Source organism: Calonectris borealis, chromosome 29 (genome assembly GCF_964195595.1).
Source record: "Calonectris borealis chromosome 29, bCalBor7.hap1.2, whole genome shotgun sequence".
NCBI classification, from domain to species: Eukaryota; Metazoa; Chordata; class Aves; order Procellariiformes; family Procellariidae; genus Calonectris; species Calonectris borealis.
In genome coordinates this window covers 1,020,474-1,039,466 of record NC_134340.1, presented here as the reverse complement: position 1 = coordinate 1,039,466, position 18,993 = coordinate 1,020,474, and the positions used below count along the sequence as shown (strand labels likewise).

At 64.6% G+C, this 18,993-nt stretch overlaps 8 protein-coding genes across 8 annotated transcripts; 4 read left to right on the top strand and 4 right to left on the bottom strand.

Annotated features, from left to right (window-relative positions):
- Positions 1-1,650: 1,650 nt before the first annotated feature.
- LOC142094186 (feather keratin 4-like) lies at positions 1,651-2,016 on the bottom strand. Its single transcript, XM_075176100.1, has one exon. It carries the CDS (start codon positions 2,014-2,016, stop codon positions 1,651-1,653), a length of 366 nt encoding a protein of 121 aa, XP_075032201.1.
- Positions 2,017-3,364: 1,348 nt separating this feature from the next.
- LOC142094228 (feather keratin 3-like) lies at positions 3,365-4,167 on the top strand. The gene is made up of 2 exons (XM_075176163.1): positions 3,365-3,403; positions 3,781-4,167. Exon 2 carries the CDS (start codon positions 3,802-3,804, stop codon positions 4,165-4,167), a length of 366 nt encoding a protein of 121 aa, XP_075032264.1. The 5' UTR covers positions 3,365-3,403; positions 3,781-3,801.
- Positions 4,168-6,526: 2,359 nt separating this feature from the next.
- LOC142094153 (feather keratin 3-like) lies at positions 6,527-6,892 on the bottom strand. The gene has a single exon (XM_075176036.1). The coding sequence runs from the start codon at positions 6,890-6,892 to the stop codon at positions 6,527-6,529; it is 366 nt and encodes a 121-aa protein (XP_075032137.1).
- A 1,348-nt stretch (positions 6,893-8,240) lies between these two features.
- Positions 8,241-9,043, top strand: LOC142094148 (feather keratin 3-like). The gene is made up of 2 exons (XM_075176032.1): positions 8,241-8,279; positions 8,657-9,043. The coding sequence occupies exon 2, from the start codon at positions 8,678-8,680 to the stop codon at positions 9,041-9,043; it is 366 nt and encodes a 121-aa protein (XP_075032133.1). The 5' UTR covers positions 8,241-8,279; positions 8,657-8,677.
- Positions 9,044-11,415: 2,372 nt separating this feature from the next.
- On the bottom strand, positions 11,416-11,781 carry LOC142094112 (feather keratin 3-like). The gene has a single exon (XM_075175950.1). The coding sequence runs from the start codon at positions 11,779-11,781 to the stop codon at positions 11,416-11,418; it is 366 nt and encodes a 121-aa protein (XP_075032051.1).
- A 1,348-nt stretch (positions 11,782-13,129) lies between these two features.
- Positions 13,130-13,932, top strand: LOC142094141 (feather keratin 3-like). Its single transcript, XM_075176020.1, has 2 exons — positions 13,130-13,168; positions 13,546-13,932. The coding sequence occupies exon 2, from the start codon at positions 13,567-13,569 to the stop codon at positions 13,930-13,932; it is 366 nt and encodes a 121-aa protein (XP_075032121.1). The 5' UTR covers positions 13,130-13,168; positions 13,546-13,566.
- A 2,359-nt stretch (positions 13,933-16,291) lies between these two features.
- On the bottom strand, positions 16,292-16,657 carry LOC142094094 (feather keratin 3-like). Its single transcript, XM_075175933.1, has one exon. The coding sequence runs from the start codon at positions 16,655-16,657 to the stop codon at positions 16,292-16,294; it is 366 nt and encodes a 121-aa protein (XP_075032034.1).
- A 1,348-nt stretch (positions 16,658-18,005) lies between these two features.
- LOC142094142 (feather keratin 3-like) lies at positions 18,006-18,808 on the top strand. The gene is made up of 2 exons (XM_075176021.1): positions 18,006-18,044; positions 18,422-18,808. Exon 2 carries the CDS (start codon positions 18,443-18,445, stop codon positions 18,806-18,808), a length of 366 nt encoding a protein of 121 aa, XP_075032122.1. The 5' UTR covers positions 18,006-18,044; positions 18,422-18,442.
- Positions 18,809-18,993: the final 185 nt, after the last annotated feature.

Sequence of the window (18,993 nt, the reverse complement as noted above, 5' to 3'; positions counted from 1 at the left end):
ACTTTCCTTTTTTCTCCCTTCCCTCTTCTCCTTCACCTTCCCTTTCCCCTTCCAATTCCTCTTCCACTCCCCCTTACGCTTCTCACCCCCAGCACAGACCAACACACTTGTGCTCCTCGGTTCTCTCCCGCAGACACAAAATCACAGCAATCACAGCTGATTATCGTGGCAGGAGCCTTTGCAGGGCATCTTGTCGTGCTGCCCCCTCAAGCAGGGGCACCCACAGCCGCCTGCCCAGCACCAGGGCCAGACGCCTTTTGCACGTCTCCAAGGACGGAGACTCCACACCCTCCCGGGGCAACCTGTGCCAGTGCTCGGTCACCCGCACAGAGAAAAAGTGTTTCGGGATGTTGAGGCAGAGCCTCCCGGGTCTCAGCTGGTGCCCATTGCCTCTTGTCCTGGCACTGGGCACCTCGGAAAAGAGCCTGGCTCCATCTTCCTGATGCCTTCCCTTCAGGCGTGTGTGCACATTGAGGAGACCTCCTGAGCCTCCTCTGCCCCACGACAAACAGTCCCAGTTCCCTCGGGCTCTCCCCAGAGGACACACGCTCCCTGTCCCTTCAGCACCTGCGTGCGGCCCTTTGCTGGACTCTCTCCAGTAGCCCCACATCTCTCCTGTGCTGGGGAGCCCAGCACTGGACACAGCACCGCAGGGGTGGTCTCACCAGAGCTGAGTGGAGGGCAAGGAAGGGCAAGGATCCCCTCCCTCCACCGCCTCTGCATGCAGCCCAGGACACTGCTGGCCGCCTTTGCCCCAAGGCACGTTGCCCGCTCATGCTCACCTTGGTGTCCCCCAGCACCCCCAGGGCCTTTCCTGACAAGCCGCTCTCTGGCAATCGATGGCCATTTCCCTGCCGCGGGGTTTAACACTGGCTCTGGTCCAGCCCCCTCTGTGCAGACCCCCGGAGGTGCTGCCGTGCTTCTGTGGAGCTGAGGGACCTGGTGGAACTGATGCCGCTCCCAGGCTGAGAAGACCAGGCAAAGGAGCACTGCCAGCGCCTGTCCTGCTCTCTGCCCTTTCCCCAGCTCCTGCAAGCCCCAACGAAAGGCTCTCTCTCCCCTGCCTCCTGCTTTCATCCTCCCTCCCCAATCACCGCCCAATCTCCTGTGGGCATCTCAGGACCAGCATTTACCCTCCCACAGCTGCCGGGCACCCAACCCCAGGGTCTTCCCAACTTGGGACAAGGAGGGAGGGAGACACGACTTGGATGCAGGAAAGCTTTATTGTGCCCAGAGGGGCAGGAGAGACTGTCAGAGAGACCGTGGGCAAGACCCAGAGAGGCTGGTTGCCACGTGTTGGGGAAGGCAAGAGGGATCTTCTCCCGAGCATCGCTTCTCGCTCCAGATGCCCCCTTGGTGCAGCATTCCAGATGCCAAGGACTTGGCCCTGCAGCCTCGCAGAGCCTTTGGGGTCCCCCTCCTGCCCCGTGCGACAGCTGGGAGGAGAAGGGAGGGGAGGAGAGCAGGAGAAGAGGGCAGGGAAGGGCCGAGGGGGTGCGGCACTGCCAGCTGCCCAGGCCTTGGCTGGGGCTGGGCATGCTCAGCACTCCTCAGTGCCCCGTGCCCACCAGCTCAGCCCCGCATGGGTGGTGGGGTTGGCGTTTGGGCTGGGGGCAGCGCCTGGGGGCAGCGGCTGGGGCTGGTCTGGGTCTAGCAGGGCCCACAGGTGTCCCACAGCTTCTTGCTGTAGCGGGGCAAGGCGCAAGGGCTGCAGGCGGGAGAAGCGTAGAGTCTGCCAAAGGTGCAGAGGCCCCCCGAGCCCAGCGTGGCCCCGGCGCCGTAGAGGCCCCCCAGCCCCAGGGAGCCCCCAAAGGCGGGTGCTCCGGAGGAGCCCACCACGGCCTGCTGGGGGAAGGAGCTGAGGATGGGGCCGGGGAAGGTGACGACGACGGGGGGCGGCTGGATGAAGGCCGACGAGTCGGGGCACTGGCGGGCGCACAGCTCGTTGCAGCTCTCAGCGATGGGCTGGGGGACGGCGACGCTGGTTTTTGGAGGGCACAGGTCGTAGCAAGACATCTTTGCGTGGGATCGGACGGTGCTCTGCAAGAGGGCAGAGATTGTAAGAGAGCAGCAGAGGTGAGAGCCCGAGGCAGAGGGGCCGGAGCAGGCGTAAAGGAGGAGAAGCGCTCACAGACTTACCCTGTTCCCAGAGGAGAAGGCGACCAGAGCAGTGGATGGCAGAGCCTGGCAGAGGCTGAGCTTTTATACTGGCCCCGCCATTGCTCAGCACCACCTGGGCCAATCTGCACAGGCGGCACTCCCTCCTGCTGACGAGGATGGGGCTGTCCAGCTCCTGCCCCTCCCTGAGTCAGCAGCCCCTCGCCAGAGCAGCACAGGCCGCTTCCGAGGCTTCCCTCCCCTTTCTGCTTCGGGGGCTCCATGACAGCAGGCATCTCCCTGCTGGGGGCTGCGCAGGGCAGGCGAGGGCCCTGCTTCTGCAGCGCCTCGCTGCCTGCCTTGTGCTCTGCCCTGGGAAGTCATCTCTGCCCTGTGCCCGCAGCCAGGCTCTGGGCACCAGCAGGGCCAGCCCAGCCGCGGGCTGCTGTGGCTCTGCATTCCGATGGGGCTCCCAGCTCCCCAGCACCCCGAGGGCAACCCCTGCCCAGCACCGTCCCCCAGCAATGGGGCTCCCGGGACACCTGCGAGGGGCTGGCAGGGCTGGGGCAGGGCTGGCACGAGCCTGTGCCATGTGGGCCCAGGTGGGGATCTGTGCCCCTCACACCATGCCCCTCGGGGAAGAGCACGAGGGGTCTTTCTCCCCCACACTTGCAGAGCTCGATGGCCAACGCCTGCAGAAGGATGGAGGCCGGCTCTGTTGGGCTGGCGAGTGATGCATCGTGCTGAGCAGGCAGTGCCCGAGAGGAGTGCCTTTGATTTGGCATTTCGTAACCTCGCGCCTCTGTAGATAATAGCCACACGGTGTACGTCATGCGATCGCTGGCGTTCGGGAAAGCTTTGCAAGGCCAACTGCTTGCCCAGTGCCACGACCCTGCTCTTGCCTGTGGCTCTGCCAGTAAGGCATAGGTCTGCCCCGAGACCAAGCCCGTGGGGAAGAGCTATGGCACGCAGGGCGCTTGCAGTCAGCCTTTGTCACGCTGCGTGCCCTCTTACACACCGAGATAATGAAAAGACAGTGGGGCTAATTGGGCCCATTAGGTGGCAGCTGGCAAGCGTCCGAGCAGGGTAATTGCAGGGGCTGATAGAGCGGGTTGGGGCTGGCGAGGAAACGGCGTCAGCAAAAGAGCCCCGTGCCACGCAGGGAGGAGGCAGGGGCTTGGCCACTGCGGGCCACGTGCCCCCAGCGTGGCCAGCTCCTCCCCGTGCTCGCCGGCCCAGCATAAAAGCGCTGTTCTCGGCGAGCACTGGCATCCACTCTTCCTGCCTCGCTCTGCTCAGGAAAAGGGTAGGTGGGTGCCTTGGGTCTCTGCCTCCTGTGGCAGGGGCCGGCGTGGGGCCTCCCTGGCCAGGAGAGCTCTGCCGGCAGCGGGCGTGCTGGCAGCAGCCTTGGACGGCCAGGGTCGCTGAGCCATGGCGGGAGGAGGAAGGAGCCCCGTGGCCGGGACACGCAGAGCCGGGCCCTGCACAGGCTCTCGAGGAGGGCTTGTGTGCCCTCTGTGTGCAGAGAGCAGGGCCCTGAGGGGGTGGCTGGGCAAAGGGCAAGCGTCGGGCAGTGCGGGCAAGGAGGTGGCTCTGGTACCTCCAGCTCCAGGGAACAGGGCACTGCTGGGCCAGGGATCTCCTCCTCTCTAAAGACACCTGTCCTTGTGCCGTGTGTTTCAGGCTCAGCTCTCTCGCACAAAGATGTCTTGCTACGACCTGTGCCCACCAAAAACCAGCGTCGCCGTCCCCCAGCCCATCGCTGAGAGCTGCAACGAGCTGTGCGCCCGCCAGTGCCCCGACTCGTCGGCCTTCATCCAGCCGCCCCCCGTCGTCGTCACCTTCCCCGGCCCCATCCTCAGCTCCTTCCCCCAGCAGGCCATGGTGGGCTCCTCCGGAGCACCCGCCTTTGGGGGCTCCCTGGGGCTGGGGGGCCTCTACGGCGCCGGGGCCACGCTGGGCTCGGGGGGCCTCTGCACCTTTGGCAGACCCTACGCTTCTCCCGCCTGCAGCCCTTGCGCCTTGCCCCGCTACAGCAAGAAGCTGTGGGACACCTGTGGGCCCTGCTAGACCCAGCCACAAAAACCCAGAGCCCCCAGGCCACCTCCTCTCCTTTCTCCTCTCCTTCCCCTCTCTCCATGCCACCTCTCCTCCTTGCTCCTGCCCGTGCCCACATGCGTGACTCCACCATCGTCCCACAGGGCACTTGCTTGTCTCTGCAACGGCCACTGCCCGGAAGAAGCTTGAAGGAACACCTCTCTTGAAGCCTGTGGGGACAACCTGCCTCCCTCTGCCTTATGTGTCTTTCTCCAGTGGGTGCTTTCCTGCCTTTGCAATAAAACAATCCTGTACCCAAAACCTACCTCTCTGTTTTTCCTTTCAAGGTCCAGCACGGGCTGCAGGTCTCCCTCGCCCTGCACGTGGCCCCCTCCAGCTGGACCATGCCAGCTGCCTTTGGGGAGAAGCCACAGGCCTGGCCGCTCTGGCCACACACGGTCCCACTGCTGAGCTCCAAGGGCACTGCCTGAATGTAGGCTGTTCCCCTGCCGGTGCCACGTGCAGCCCTGGAGCATTGGCAGACCTCCAGCCTCCTTGCATATGAGTGCGGCTGCCCCGGGGGCTGGGACCCAGCCAGGGGCAATGGCTGCCCCGTGCCTCCACAGCTCTGCAAAAAGCCCTGGGTGACAAAGCAAATGGTAGCCTTCCCCTTCCCTATACCGTTTCCCTTCCCTTTCCTCTTCTCAGTCTTCTTCTCCCTCTCTTTCCTCTCCTCCTCATGTCTCTTCCCCTTTACTTTCCTTTTTTCTCCCTTCCCTCTTCTCCTTCACCTTCCCTTTCCCCTTCCAATTCCTCTTCCACTCCCCCTTACACTTCTCACCCCCAGCACAGACCAACACACTTGTGCTCCTCGGTTCTCTCCCGCAGACACAACATCACAGCAATCACAGCTGATTATCGTGGCAGGAGCCTTTGCAGGGCATCTTGTCGTGCTGCCCCCTCAAGCAGGGGCACCCACAGCCGCCTGCCCAGCACCAGGGCCAGACGCCTTTTGCACGTCTCCAAGGACGGAGACTCCACACCCTCCCGGGGCAACCTGTGCCAGTGCTCGGTCACCCGCACAGAGAAAAAGTGTTTCGGGATGTTGAGGCAGAGCCTCCCGGGTCTCAGCTGGTGCCCATTGCCTCTTGTCCTGGCACTGGGCACCTCGGAAAAGAGCCTGGCTCCATCTTCCTGATGCCTTCCCTTCAGGCGTGTGTGCACATTGAGGAGACCTCCTGAGCCTCCTCTGCCCCACGACAAACAGTCCCAATTCCCTCGGGCTCTCCCCAGAGGACACACGCTCCCTGTCCCTTCAGCACCTGCGTGCGGCCCTTTGCTGGACTCTCTCCAGTAGCCCCACATCTCTCCTGTGCTGGGGAGCCCGGCACTGGACACAGCACCGCAGGGGTGGTCTCACCAGAGCTGAGTGGAGGGCAAGGAAGGGCAAGGATCCCCTCCCTCCACCGCCTCTGCATGCAGCGCAGGACACTGCTGGCCGCCTTTGCCCCAAGGCACGTTGCCCGCTCATGCTCACCTTGGTGTCCCCCAGCACCCCCAGGGCCTTTCCTGACAAGCCGCTCTCTGGCAATCGATGGCCATTTCCCTGCCGCGGGGTTTAACACTGGCTCTGGTCCAGCCCCCTCTGTGCAGACCCCCGGAGGTGCTGCCGTGCTTCTGTGGAGCTGAGGGACCTGGTGGAACTGATGCCGCTCCCAGGCTGAGAAGACCAGGCAAAGGAGCACTGCCAGCGCCTGTCCTGCTCTCTGCCCTTTCCCCAGCTCCTGCAAGCCCCAACGAAAGGCTCTCTCTCCCCTGCCTCCTGCTTTCATCCTCCCTCCCCAATCACCGCCCAATCTCCTGTGGGCATCTCAGGACCAGCATTTACCCTCCCACAGCTGCCGGGCACCCAACCCCAGGGTCTTCCCAACTTGGGACAAGGAGGGAGGGAGACACGACTTGGATGCAGGAAAGCTTTATTGTGCCCAGAGGGGCAGGAGAGACTGTCAGAGAGACCGTGGGCAAGACCCAGAGAGGCTGGTTGCCACGTGTTGGGGAAGGCAAGAGGGATCTTCTCCAGAGCATCGCTTCTCGCTCCAGATGCCCCCTTGGTGCAGCATTCCAGATGCCAAGGACTTGGCCCTGCAGCCTCGCAGAGCCTTTGGGGTCCCCCTCCTGCCCCGTGCGACAGCTGGGAGGAGAAGGGAGGGGAGGAGAGCAGGAGAAGAGGGCAGGGAAGGGCCGAGGGGGTGCGGCACTGCCAGCTGCCCAGGCCTTGGCTGGGGCTGGGCATGCTCAGCACTCCTCAGTGCCCCGTGCCCACCAGCTCAGCCCCGCATGGGTGGTGGGGTTGGCGTTTGGGCTGGGGGCAGCGCCTGGGGCTGGTCTGGGTCTAGCAGGGCCCACAGGTGTCCCACAGCTTCTTGCTGTAGCGGGGCAAGGCGCAAGGGCTGCAGGCGGGAGAAGCGTAGGGTCTGCCAAAGGTGCAGAGGCCCCCCGAGCCCAGCGTGGCCCCGGCGCCGTAGAGGCCCCCCAGCCCCAGGGAGCCCCCAAAGGCGGGTGCTCCGGAGGAGCCCACCACGGCCTGCTGGGGGAAGGAGCTGAGGATGGGGCCGGGGAAGGTGACGACGACGGGGGGCGGCTGGATGAAGGCCGACGAGTCGGGGCACTGGCGGGCACACAGCTCGTTGCAGCTCTCAGCGATGGGCTGGGGGACGGCAACGCTGGTTTTTGGAGGGCACAGGTCGTAGCAAGACATCTTTGCGTGGGATCGGACGGTGCTCTGCAAGAGGGCAGAGATTGTAAGAGAGCAGCAGAGGTGAGAGCCCGAGGCAGAGGGGCCGGAGCAGGCATAAAGGAGGAGAAGCGCTCGCAGACTTACCCTGTTCCCAGAGGAGAAGGCGACCAGAGCAGTGGATGGCAGAGCCTGGCAGAGGCTGAGCTTTTATACTGGCCCCGCCATTGCTCAGCACCACCTGGGCCAATCTGCACAGGCAGCACTCCCTCCTGCTGACGAGGATGGGGCTGTCCAGCTCCTGCCCCTCCCTGAGTCAGCAGCCCCTCGCCAGAGCAGCACAGGCCGCTTCCGAGGCTTCCCTCCCCTTTCTGCTTCGGGGGCTCCATGACAGCAGGCATCTCCCTGCTGGGGGCTGCGCAGGGCAGGCGAGGGCCCTGCTTCTGCAGCGCCTCGCTGCCTGCCTTGTGCTCTGCCCTGGGAAGTCATCTCTGCCCTGTGCCCGCAGCCAGGCTCTGGGCACCAGCAGGGCCAGCCCAGCCGCGGGCTGCTGTGGCTCTGCATTCCGATGGGGCTCCCAGCTCCCCAGCACCCCGAGGGCAGCCCCTGCCCAGCACCGTCCCCCAGCAATGGGGCTCCCGGGACACCTGCGAGGGGCTGGCAGGGCTGGGGCAGGGCTGGCACGAGCCTGTGCCATGTGGGCCCAGGTGGGGATCTGTGCCCCTCACACCATGCCCCTCGGGGAAGAGCACGAGGGGTCTTTCTCCCCCACACTTGCAGAGCTCGATGGCCAACGCCTGCAGAAGGATGGAGGCCGGCTCCGTTGGGCTGGCGAGTGATGCATCGTGCTGAGCAGGCAGTGCCCGAGAGGAGTGCCTTTGATTTGGCATTTCGTAACCTCGCGCCTCTGTAGATAATAGCCACACGGTGTACGTCATGCGATCGCTGGCGTTCGGGAAAGCTTTGCAAGGCCAACTGCTTGCCCAGTGCCACGACCCTGCTCTTGCCTGTGGCTCTGCCAGTAAGGCATAGGTCTGCCCCGAGACCAAGCCCGTGGGGAAGAGCTATGGCACGCAGGGCGCTTGCAGTCAGCCTTTGTCACGCTGCGTGCCCTCTTACACACCGAGATAATGAAAAGACAGTGGGGCTAATTGGGCCCATTAGGTGGCAGCTGGCAAGCGTCCGAGCAGGGTAATTGCAGGGGCTGATAGAGCGGGTTGGGGCTGGCGAGGAAACGGCGTCAGCAAAAGAGCCCCGTGCCACGCAGGGAGGAGGCAGGGGCTTGGCCGCTGCAGGCCACGTGCCCCCAGCGTGGCCAGCTCCTCCCCGTGCTCGCCGGCCCAGCATAAAAGCGCTGTTCTCGGCGAGCACTGGCATCCACTCTTCCTGCCTCGCTCTGCTCAGGAAAAGGGTAGGTGGGTGCCTTGGGTCTCTGCCTCCTGTGGCAGGGGCCGGCGTGGGGCCTCCCTGGCCAGGAGAGCTCTGCCGGCAGCGGGCGTGCTGGCAGCAGCCTTGGACGGCCAGGGTCGCTGAGCCATGGCGGGAGGAGGAAGGAGCCCCGTGGCCGGGACACGCAGAGCCGGGCCCTGCACAGGCTCTCGAGGAGGGCTTGTGTGCCCTCTGTGTGCAGAGAGCAGGGCCCTGAGGGGGTGGCTGGGCAAAGGGCAAGCGTCGGGCAGTGCGGGCAAGGAGGTGGCTCTGGTACCTCCAGCTCCAGGGAACAGGGCACTGCTGGGCCAGGGATCTCCTCCTCTCTAAAGACACCTGTCCTTGTGCCGTGTGTTTCAGGCTCAGCTCTCTCGCACAAAGATGTCTTGCTACGACCTGTGCCCACCAAAAACCAGCGTCGCCGTCCCCCAGCCCATCGCTGAGAGCTGCAACGAGCTGTGCGCCCGCCAGTGCCCCGACTCGTCGGCCTTCATCCAGCCGCCCCCCGTCGTCGTCACCTTCCCCGGCCCCATCCTCAGCTCCTTCCCCCAGCAGGCCGTGGTGGGCTCCTCCGGAGCACCCGCCTTTGGGGGCTCCCTGGGGCTGGGGGGCCTCTACGGCGCCGGGGCCACGCTGGGCTCGGGGGGCCTCTGCACCTTTGGCAGACCCTACGCTTCTCCCGCCTGCAGCCCTTGCGCCTTGCCCCGCTACAGCAAGAAGCTGTGGGACACCTGTGGGCCCTGCTAGACCCAGCCACAAACACCCAGAGCCCCCAGGCCACCTCCTCTCCTTTCTCCTCTCCTTCCCCTCTCTCCATGCCACCTCTCCTCCTTGCTCCTGCCCGTGCCCACATGTGTGACTCCACCATCGTCCCACAGGGCACTTGCTTGTCTCTGCAACGGCCACTGCCCGGAAGAAGCTTGAAGGAACACCTCTCTTGAAGCCTGTGGGGACAACCTGCCTCCCTCTGCCTTATGTGTCTTTCTCCAGTGGGTGCTTTCCTGCCTTTGCAATAAAACAATCCTGTACCCAAAACCTACCTCTCTGTTTTTCCTTTCAAGGTCCAGCACGGGCTGCAGGTCTCCCTCGCCCTGCACGTGGCCCCCACCAGCTGGACCATGCCAGCTGCCTTTGGGGAGAAGCCACAGGCCTGGCCGCTCTGGCCACACACGGTCCCACTGCTGAGCTCCAAGGGCACTGCCTGAATGTAGGCTGTTCCCCTGCCGGTGCCACGTGCAGCCCTGGAGCATTGGCAGACCTCCAGCCTCCTTGCATATGAGTGCGGCTGCCCCGGGGGCTGGGACCCAGCCAGGGGCAATGGCTGCCCCGTGCCTCCACAGCTCTGCAAAAAGCCCTGGGTGACAAAGCAAATGGTAGCCTTCCCCTTCCCTATACCGTTTCCCTTCCCTTTCCTCTTCTCAGTCTTCTTCTCCCTCTCTTTCCTCTCCTCCTCATGTCTCTTCCCCTTTACTTTCCTTTTTTCTCCCTTCCCTCTTCTCCTTCACCTTCCCTTTCCCCTTCCAATTCCTCTTCCACTCCCCCTTACGCTTCTCACCCCCAGCACAGACCAACACACTTGTGCTCCTCGGTTCTCTCCCGCAGACACAACATCACAGCAATCACAGCTGATTATCGTGGCAGGAGCCTTTGCAGGGCATCTTGTCGTGCTGCCCCCTCAAGCAGGGGCACCCACAGCCGCCTGCCCAGCACCAGGGCCAGACGCCTTTTGCACGTCTCCAAGGACGGAGACTCCACACCCTCCCGGGGCAACCTGTGCCAGTGCTCGGTCACCCGCACAGAGAAAAAGTGTTTCGGGATGTTGAGGCAGAGCCTCCCGGGTCTCAGCTGGTGCCCATTGCCTCTTGTCCTGGCACTGGGCACCTCGGAAAAGAGCCTGGCTCCATCTTCCTGATGCCTTCCCTTCAGGCGTGTGTGCACATTGAGGAGACCTCCTGAGCCTCCTCTGCCCCACGACAAACAGTCCCAGTTCCCTCGGGCTCTCCCCAGAGGACACACGCTCCCTGTCCCTTCAGCACCTGCGTGCGGCCCTTTGCTGGACTCTCTCCAGTAGCCCCACATCTCTCCTGTGCTGGGGAGCCCAGCACTGGACACAGCACCGCAGGGGTGGTCTCACCAGAGCTGAGTGGAGGGCAAGGAAGGGCAAGGATCCCCTCCCTCCACCGCCTCTGCATGCAGCCCAGGACACTGCTGGCCGCCTTTGCCCCAAGGCACGTTGCCCGCTCATGCTCACCTTGGTGTCCCCCAGCACCCCCAGGGCCTTTCCTGACAAGCCGCTCTCTGGCAATCGATGGCCATTTCCCTGCCGCGGGGTTTAACACTGGCTCTGGTCCAGCCCCCTCTGTGCAGACCCCCGGAGGTGCTGCCGTGCTTCTGTGGAGCTGAGGGACCTGGTGGAACTGATGCCGCTCCCAGGCTGAGAAGACCAGGCAAAGGAGCACTGCCAGCGCCTGTCCTGCTCTCTGCCCTTTCCCCAGCTCCTGCAAGCCCCAACGAAAGGCTCTCTCTCCCCTGCCTCCTGCTTTCATCCTCCCTCCCCAATCACCGCCCAATCTCCTGTGGGCATCTCAGGACCAGCATTTACCCTCCCACAGCTGCCGGGCACCCAACCCCAGGGTCTTCCCAACTTGGGACAAGGAGGGAGGGAGACACGACTTGGATGCAGGAAAGCTTTATTGTGCCCAGAGGGGCAGGAGAGACTGTCAGAGAGACCGTGGGCAAGACCCAGAGAGGCTGGTTGCCACGTGTTGGGGAAGGCAAGAGGGATCTTCTCCCGAGCATCGCTTCTCGCTCCAGATGCCCCCTTGGTGCAGCATTCCAGATGCCAAGGACTTGGCCCTGCAGCCTCGCAGAGCCTTTGGGGTCCCCCTCCTGCCCCGTGCGACAGCTGGGAGGAGAAGGGAGGGGAGGAGAGCAGGAGAAGAGGGCAGGGAAGGGCCGAGGGGGTGCGGCACTGCCAGCTGCCCAGGCCTTGGCTGGGGCTGGGCATGCTCAGCACTCCTCAGTGCCCCGTGCCCACCAGCTCAGCCCCGCATGGGTGGTGGGGTTGGCGTTTGGGCTGGGGGCAGCGCCTGGGGGCAGCGGCTGGGGCTGGTCTGGGTCTAGCAGGGCCCACAGGTGTCCCACAGCTTCTTGCTGTAGCGGGGCAAGGCGCAAGGGCTGCAGGCGGGAGAAGCGTAGGGTCTGCCAAAGGTGCAGAGGCCCCCCGAGCCCAGCGTGGCCCCGGCGCCGTAGAGGCCCCCCAGCCCCAGGGAGCCCCCAAAGGCGGGTGCTCCGGAGGAGCCCACCACGGCCTGCTGGGGGAAGGAGCTGAGGATGGGGCCGGGGAAGGTGACGACGACGGGGGGCGGCTGGATGAAGGCCGACGAGTCGGGGCACTGGCGGGCGCACAGCTCGTTGCAGCTCTCAGCGATGGGCTGGGGGACGGCGACGCTGGTTTTTGGAGGGCACAGGTCGTAGCAAGACATCTTTGCGTGGGATCGGACGGTGCTCTGCAAGAGGGCAGAGATTGTAAGAGAGCAGCAGAGGTGAGAGCCCGAGGCAGAGGGGCCGGAGCAGGCGTAAAGGAGGAGAAGCGCTCGCAGACTTACCCTGTTCCCAGAGGAGAAGGCGACCAGAGCAGTGGATGGCAGAGCCTGGCAGAGGCTGAGCTTTTATACTGGCCCCGCCATTGCTCAGCACCACCTGGGCCAATCTGCACAGGCGGCACTCCCTCCTGCTGACGAGGATGGGGCTGTCCAGCTCCTGCCCCTCCCTGAGTCAGCAGCCCCTCGCCAGAGCAGCACAGGCCGCTTCCGAGGCTTCCCTCCCCTTTCTGCTTCGGGGGCTCCATGACAGCAGGCATCTCCCTGCTGGGGGCTGCGCAGGGCAGGCGAGGGCCCTGCTTCTGCAGCGCCTCGCTGCCTGCCTTGTGCTCTGCCCTGGGAAGTCATCTCTGCCCTGTGCCCGCAGCCAGGCTCTGGGCACCAGCAGGGCCAGCCCAGCCGCGGGCTGCTGTGGCTCTGCATTCCGATGGGGCTCCCAGCTCCCCAGCACCCTGAGGGCAACCCCTGCCCAGCACCGTCCCCCAGCAATGGGGCTCCCGGGACACCTGCGAGGGGCTGGCAGGGCTGGGGCAGGGCTGGCACGAGCCTGTGCCATGTGGGCCCAGGTGGGGATCTGTGCCCCTCACACCATGCCCCTCGGGGAAGAGCACGAGGGGTCTTTCTCCCCCACACTTGCAGAGCTCGATGGCCAACGCCTGCAGAAGGATGGAGGCCGGCTCCGTTGGGCTGGCGAGTGATGCATCGTGCTGAGCAGGCAGTGCCCGAGAGGAGTGCCTTTGATTTGGCATTTCGTAACCTCGCGCCTCTGTAGATAATAGCCACACGGTGTACGTCATGCGATCGCTGGCGTTCGGGAAAGCTTTGCAAGGCCAACTGCTTGCCCAGTGCCACGACCCTGCTCTTGCCTGTGGCTCTGCCAGTAAGGCATAGGTCTGCCCCGAGACCAAGCCCGTGGGGAAGAGCTATGGCACGCAGGGCGCTTGCAGTCAGCCTTTGTCACGCTGCGTGCCCTCTTACACACCGAGATAATGAAAAGACAGTGGGGCTAATTGGGCCCATTAGGTGGCAGCTGGCAAGCGTCCGAGCAGGGTAATTGCAGGGGCTGATAGAGCGGGTTGGGGCTGGCGAGGAAACGGCGTCAGCAAAAGAGCCCCGTGCCACGCAGGGAGGAGGCAGGGGCTTGGCCACTGCGGGCCACGTGCCCCCAGCGTGGCCAGCTCCTCCCCGTGCTCGCCGGCCCAGCATAAAAGCGCTGTTCTCGGCGAGCACTGGCATCCACTCTTCCTGCCTCGCTCTGCTCAGGAAAAGGGTAGGTGGGTGCCTTGGGTCTCTGCCTCCTGTGGCAGGGGCCGGCGTGGGGCCTCCCTGGCCAGGAGAGCTCTGCCGGCAGCGGGCGTGCTGGCAGCAGCCTTGGACGGCCAGGGTCGCTGAGCCATGGCGGGAGGAGGAAGGAGCCCCGTGGCCGGGACACGCAGAGCCGGGCCCTGCACAGGCTCTCGAGGAGGGCTTGTGTGCCCTCTGTGTGCAGAGAGCAGGGCCCTGAGGGGGTGGCTGGGCAAAGGGCAAGCGTCGGGCAGTGCGGGCAAGGAGGTGGCTCTGGTACCTCCAGCTCCAGGGAACAGGGCACTGCTGGGCCAGGGATCTCCTCCTCTCTAAAGACACCTGTCCTTGTGCCGTGTGTTTCAGGCTCAGCTCTCTCGCACAAAGATGTCTTGCTACGACCTGTGCCCACCAAAAACCAGCGTCGCCGTCCCCCAGCCCATCGCTGAGAGCTGCAACGAGCTGTGCGCCCGCCAGTGCCCCGACTCGTCGGCCTTCATCCAGCCGCCCCCCGTCGTCGTCACCTTCCCCGGCCCCATCCTCAGCTCCTTCCCCCAGCAGGCCGTGGTGGGCTCCTCCGGAGCACCCGCCTTTGGGGGCTCCCTGGGGCTGGGGGGCCTCTACGGCGCCGGGGCCACGCTGGGCTCGGGGGGCCTCTGCACCTTTGGCAGACCCTACGCTTCTCCCGCCTGCAGCCCTTGCGCCTTGCCCCGCTACAGCAAGAAGCTGTGGGACACCTGTGGGCCCTGCTAGACCCAGCCACAAAAACCCAGAGCCCCCAGGCCACCTCCTCTCCTTTCTCCTCTCCTTCCCCTCTCTCCATGCCACCTCTCCTCCTTGCTCCTGCCCGTGCCCACATGCGTGACTCCACCATCGTCCCACAGGGCACTTGCTTGTCTCTGCAACGGCCACTGCCCGGAAGAAGCTTGAAGGAACACCTCTCTTGAAGCCTGTGGGGACAACCTGCCTCCCTCTGCCTTATGTGTCTTTCTCCAGTGGGTGCTTTCCTGCCTTTGCAATAAAACAATCCTGTACCCAAAACCTACCTCTCTGTTTTTCCTTTCAAGGTCCAGCACGGGCTGCAGGTCTCCCTCGCCCTGCACGTGGCCCCCTCCAGCTGGACCATGCCAGCTGCCTTTGGGGAGAAGCCACAGGCCTGGCCGCTCTGGCCACACACGGTCCCACTGCTGAGCTCCAAGGGCACTGCCTGAATGTAGGCTGTTCCCCTGCCGGTGCCACGTGCAGCCCTGGAGCATTGGCAGACCTCCAGCCTCCTTGCATATGAGTGCGGCTGCCCCGGGGGCTGGGACCCAGCCAGGGGCAATGGCTGCCCCGTGCCTCCACAGCTCTGCAAAAAGCCCTGGGTGACAAAGCAAATGGTAGCCTTCCCCTTCCCTATACCGTTTCCCTTCCCTTTCCTCTTCTCAGTCTTCTTCTCCCTCTCTTTCCTCTCCTCCTCATGTCTCTTCCCCTTTACTTTCCTTTTTTCTCCCTTCCCTCTTCTCCTTCACCTTCCCTTTCCCCTTCCAATTCCTCTTCCACTCCCCCTTACACTTCTCACCCCCAGCACAGACCAACACACTTGTGCTCCTCGGTTCTCTCCCGCAGACACAACATCACAGCAATCACAGCTGATTATCGTGGCAGGAGCCTTTGCAGGGCATCTTGTCGTGCTGCCCCCTCAAGCAGGGGCACCCACAGCCGCCTGCCCAGCACCAGGGCCAGACGCCTTTTGCACGTCTCCAAGGACGGAGACTCCACACCCTCCCGGGGCAACCTGTGCCAGTGCTCGGTCACCCGCACAGAGAAAAAGTGTTTCGGGATGTTGAGGCAGAGCCTCCCGGGTCTCAGCTGGTGCCCATTGCCTCTTGTCCTGGCACTGGGCACCTCGGAAAAGAGCCTGGCTCCATCTTCCTGATGCCTTCCCTTCAGGCGTGTGTGCACATTGAGGAGACCTCCTGAGCCTCCTCTGCCCCACGACAAACAGTCCCAATTCCCTCGGGCTCTCCCCAGAGGACACACGCTCCCTGTCCCTTCAGCACCTGCGTGCGGCCCTTTGCTGGACTCTCTCCAGTAGCCCCACATCTCTCCTGTGCTGGGGAGCCCGGCACTGGACACAGCACCGCAGGGGTGGTCTCACCAGAGCTGAGTGGAGGGCAAGGAAGGGCAAGGATCCCCTCCCTCCACCGCCTCTGCATGCAGCCCAGGACACTGCTGGCCGCCTTTGCCCCAAGGCACGTTGCCCGCTCATGCTCACCTTGGTGTCCCCCAGCACCCCCAGGGCCTTTCCTGACAAGCCGCTCTCTGGCAATCGATGGCCATTTCCCTGCCGCGGGGTTTAACACTGGCTCTGGTCCAGCCCCCTCTGTGCAGACCCCCGGAGGTGCTGCCGTGCTTCTGTGGAGCTGAGGGACCTGGTGGAACTGATGCCGCTCCCAGGCTGAGAAGACCAGGCAAAGGAGCACTGCCAGCGCCTGTCCTGCTCTCTGCCCTTTCCCCAGCTCCTGCAAGCCCCAACGAAAGGCTCTCTCTCCCCTGCCTCCTGCTTTCATCCTCCCTCCCCAATCACCGCCCAATCTCCTGTGGGCATCTCAGGACCAGCATTTACCCTCCCACAGCTGCCGGGCACCCAACCCCAGGGTCTTCCCAACTTGGGACAAGGAGGGAGGGAGACACGACTTGGATGCAGGAAAGCTTTATTGTGCCCAGAGGGGCAGGAGAGACTGTCAGAGAGACCGTGGGCAAGACCCAGAGAGGCTGGTTGCCACGTGTTGGGGAAGGCAAGAGGGATCTTCTCCAGAGCATCGCTTCTCGCTCCAGATGCCCCCTTGGTGCAGCATTCCAGATGCCAAGGACTTGGCCCTGCAGCCTCGCAGAGCCTTTGGGGTCCCCCTCCTGCCCCGTGCGACAGCTGGGAGGAGAAGGGAGGGGAGGAGAGCAGGAGAAGAGGGCAGGGAAGGGCCGAGGGGGTGCGGCACTGCCAGCTGCCCAGGCCTTGGCTGGGGCTGGGCATGCTCAGCACTCCTCAGTGCCCCGTGCCCACCAGCTCAGCCCCGCATGGGTGGTGGGGTTGGCGTTTGGGCTGGGGGCAGCGGCTGGGGCTGGTCTGGGTCTAGCAGGGCCCACAGGTGTCCCACAGCTTCTTGCTGTAGCGGGGCAAGGCGCAAGGGCTGCAGGCGGGAGAAGCGTAGGGTCTGCCAAAGGTGCAGAGGCCCCCCGAGCCCAGCGTGGCCCCGGCGCCGTAGAGGCCCCCCAGCCCCAGGGAGCCCCCAAAGGCGGGTGCTCCGGAGGAGCCCACCACGGCCTGCTGGGGGAAGGAGCTGAGGATGGGGCCGGGGAAGGTGACGACGACGGGGGGCGGCTGGATGAAGGCCGACGAGTCGGGGCACTGGCGGGCACACAGCTCGTTGCAGCTCTCAGCGATGGGCTGGGGGACGGCAACGCTGGTTTTTGGAGGGCACAGGTCGTAGCAAGACATCTTTGCGTGGGATCGGACGGTGCTCTGCAAGAGGGCAGAGATTGTAAGAGAGCAGCAGAGGTGAGAGCCCGAGGCAGAGGGGCCGGAGCAGGCGTAAAGGAGGAGAAGCGCTCGCAGACTTACCCTGTTCCCAGAGGAGAAGGCGACCAGAGCAGTGGATGGCAGAGCCTGGCAGAGGCTGAGCTTTTATACTGGCCCCGCCATTGCTCAGCACCACCTGGGCCAATCTGCACAGGCGGCACTCCCTCCTGCTGACGAGGATGGGGCTGTCCAGCTCCTGCCCCTCCCTGAGTCAGCAGCCCCTCGCCAGAGCAGCACAGGCCGCTTCCGAGGCTTCCCTCCCCTTTCTGCTTCGGGGGCTCCATGACAGCAGGCATCTCCCTGCTGGGGGCTGCGCAGGGCAGGCGAGGGCCCTGCTTCTGCAGCGCCTCGCTGCCTGCCTTGTGCTCTGCCCTGGGAAGTCATCTCTGCCCTGTGCCCGCAGCCAGGCTCTGGGCACCAGCAGGGCCAGCCCAGCCGCGGGCTGCTGTGGCTCTGCATTCCGATGGGGCTCCCAGCTCCCCAGCACCCCGAGGGCAGCCCCTGCCCAGCACCGTCCCCCAGCAATGGGGCTCCCGGGACACCTGCGAGGGGCTGGCAGGGCTGGGGCAGGGCTGGCACGAGCCTGTGCCATGTGGGCCCAGGTGGGGATCTGTGCCCCTCACACCATGCCCCTCGGGGAAGAGCACGAGGGGTCTTTCTCCCCCACACTTGCAGAGCTCGATGGCCAACGCCTGCAGAAGGATGGAGGCCGGCTCCGTTGGGCTGGCGAGTGATGCATCGTGCTGAGCAGGCAGTGCCCGAGAGGAGTGCCTTTGATTTGGCATTTCGTAACCTCGCGCCTCTGTAGATAATAGCCACACGGTGTACGTCATGCGATCGCTGGCGTTCGGGAAAGCTTTGCAAGGCCAACTGCTTGCCCAGTGCCACGACCCTGCTCTTGCCTGTGGCTCTGCCAGTAAGGCATAGGTCTGCCCCGAGACCAAGCCCGTGGGGAAGAGCTATGGCACGCAGGGCGCTTGCAGTCAGCCTTTGTCACGCTGCGTGCCCTCTTACACACCGAGATAATGAAAAGACAGTGGGGCTAATTGGGCCCATTAGGTGGCAGCTGGCAAGCGTCCGAGCAGGGTAATTGCAGGGGCTGATAGAGCGGGTTGGGGCTGGCGAGGAAACGGCGTCAGCAAAAGAGCCCCGTGCCACGCAGGGAGGAGGCAGGGGCTTGGCCGCTGCAGGCCACGTGCCCCCAGCGTGGCCAGCTCCTCCCCGTGCTCGCCGGCCCAGCATAAAAGCGCTGTTCTCGGCGAGCACTGGCATCCACTCTTCCTGCCTCGCTCTGCTCAGGAAAAGGGTAGGTGGGTGCCTTGGGTCTCTGCCTCCTGTGGCAGGGGCCGGCGTGGGGCCTCCCTGGCCAGGAGAGCTCTGCCGGCAGCGGGCGTGCTGGCAGCAGCCTTGGACGGCCAGGGTCGCTGAGCCATGGCGGGAGGAGGAAGGAGCCCCGTGGCCGGGACACGCAGAGCCGGGCCCTGCACAGGCTCTCGAGGAGGGCTTGTGTGCCCTCTGTGTGCAGAGAGCAGGGCCCTGAGGGGGTGGCTGGGCAAAGGGCAAGCGTCGGGCAGTGCGGGCAAGGAGGTGGCTCTGGTACCTCCAGCTCCAGGGAACAGGGCACTGCTGGGCCAGGGATCTCCTCCTCTCTAAAGACACCTGTCCTTGTGCCGTGTGTTTCAGGCTCAGCTCTCTCGCACAAAGATGTCTTGCTACGACCTGTGCCCACCAAAAACCAGCGTCGCCGTCCCCCAGCCCATCGCTGAGAGCTGCAACGAGCTGTGCGCCCGCCAGTGCCCCGACTCGTCGGCCTTCATCCAGCCGCCCCCCGTCGTCGTCACCTTCCCCGGCCCCATCCTCAGCTCCTTCCCCCAGCAGGCCGTGGTGGGCTCCTCCGGAGCACCCGCCTTTGGGGGCTCCCTGGGGCTGGGGGGCCTCTACGGCGCCGGGGCCACGCTGGGCTCGGGGGGCCTCTGCACCTTTGGCAGACCCTACGCTTCTCCCGCCTGCAGCCCTTGCGCCTTGCCCCGCTACAGCAAGAAGCTGTGGGACACCTGTGGGCCCTGCTAGACCCAGCCACAAACACCCAGAGCCCCCAGGCCACCTCCTCTCCTTTCTCCTCTCCTTCCCCTCTCTCCATGCCACCTCTCCTCCTTGCTCCTGCCCGTGCCCACATGTGTGACTCCACCATCGTCCCACAGGGCACTTGCTTGTCTCTGCAACGGCCACTGCCCGGAAGAAGCTTGAAGGAACAC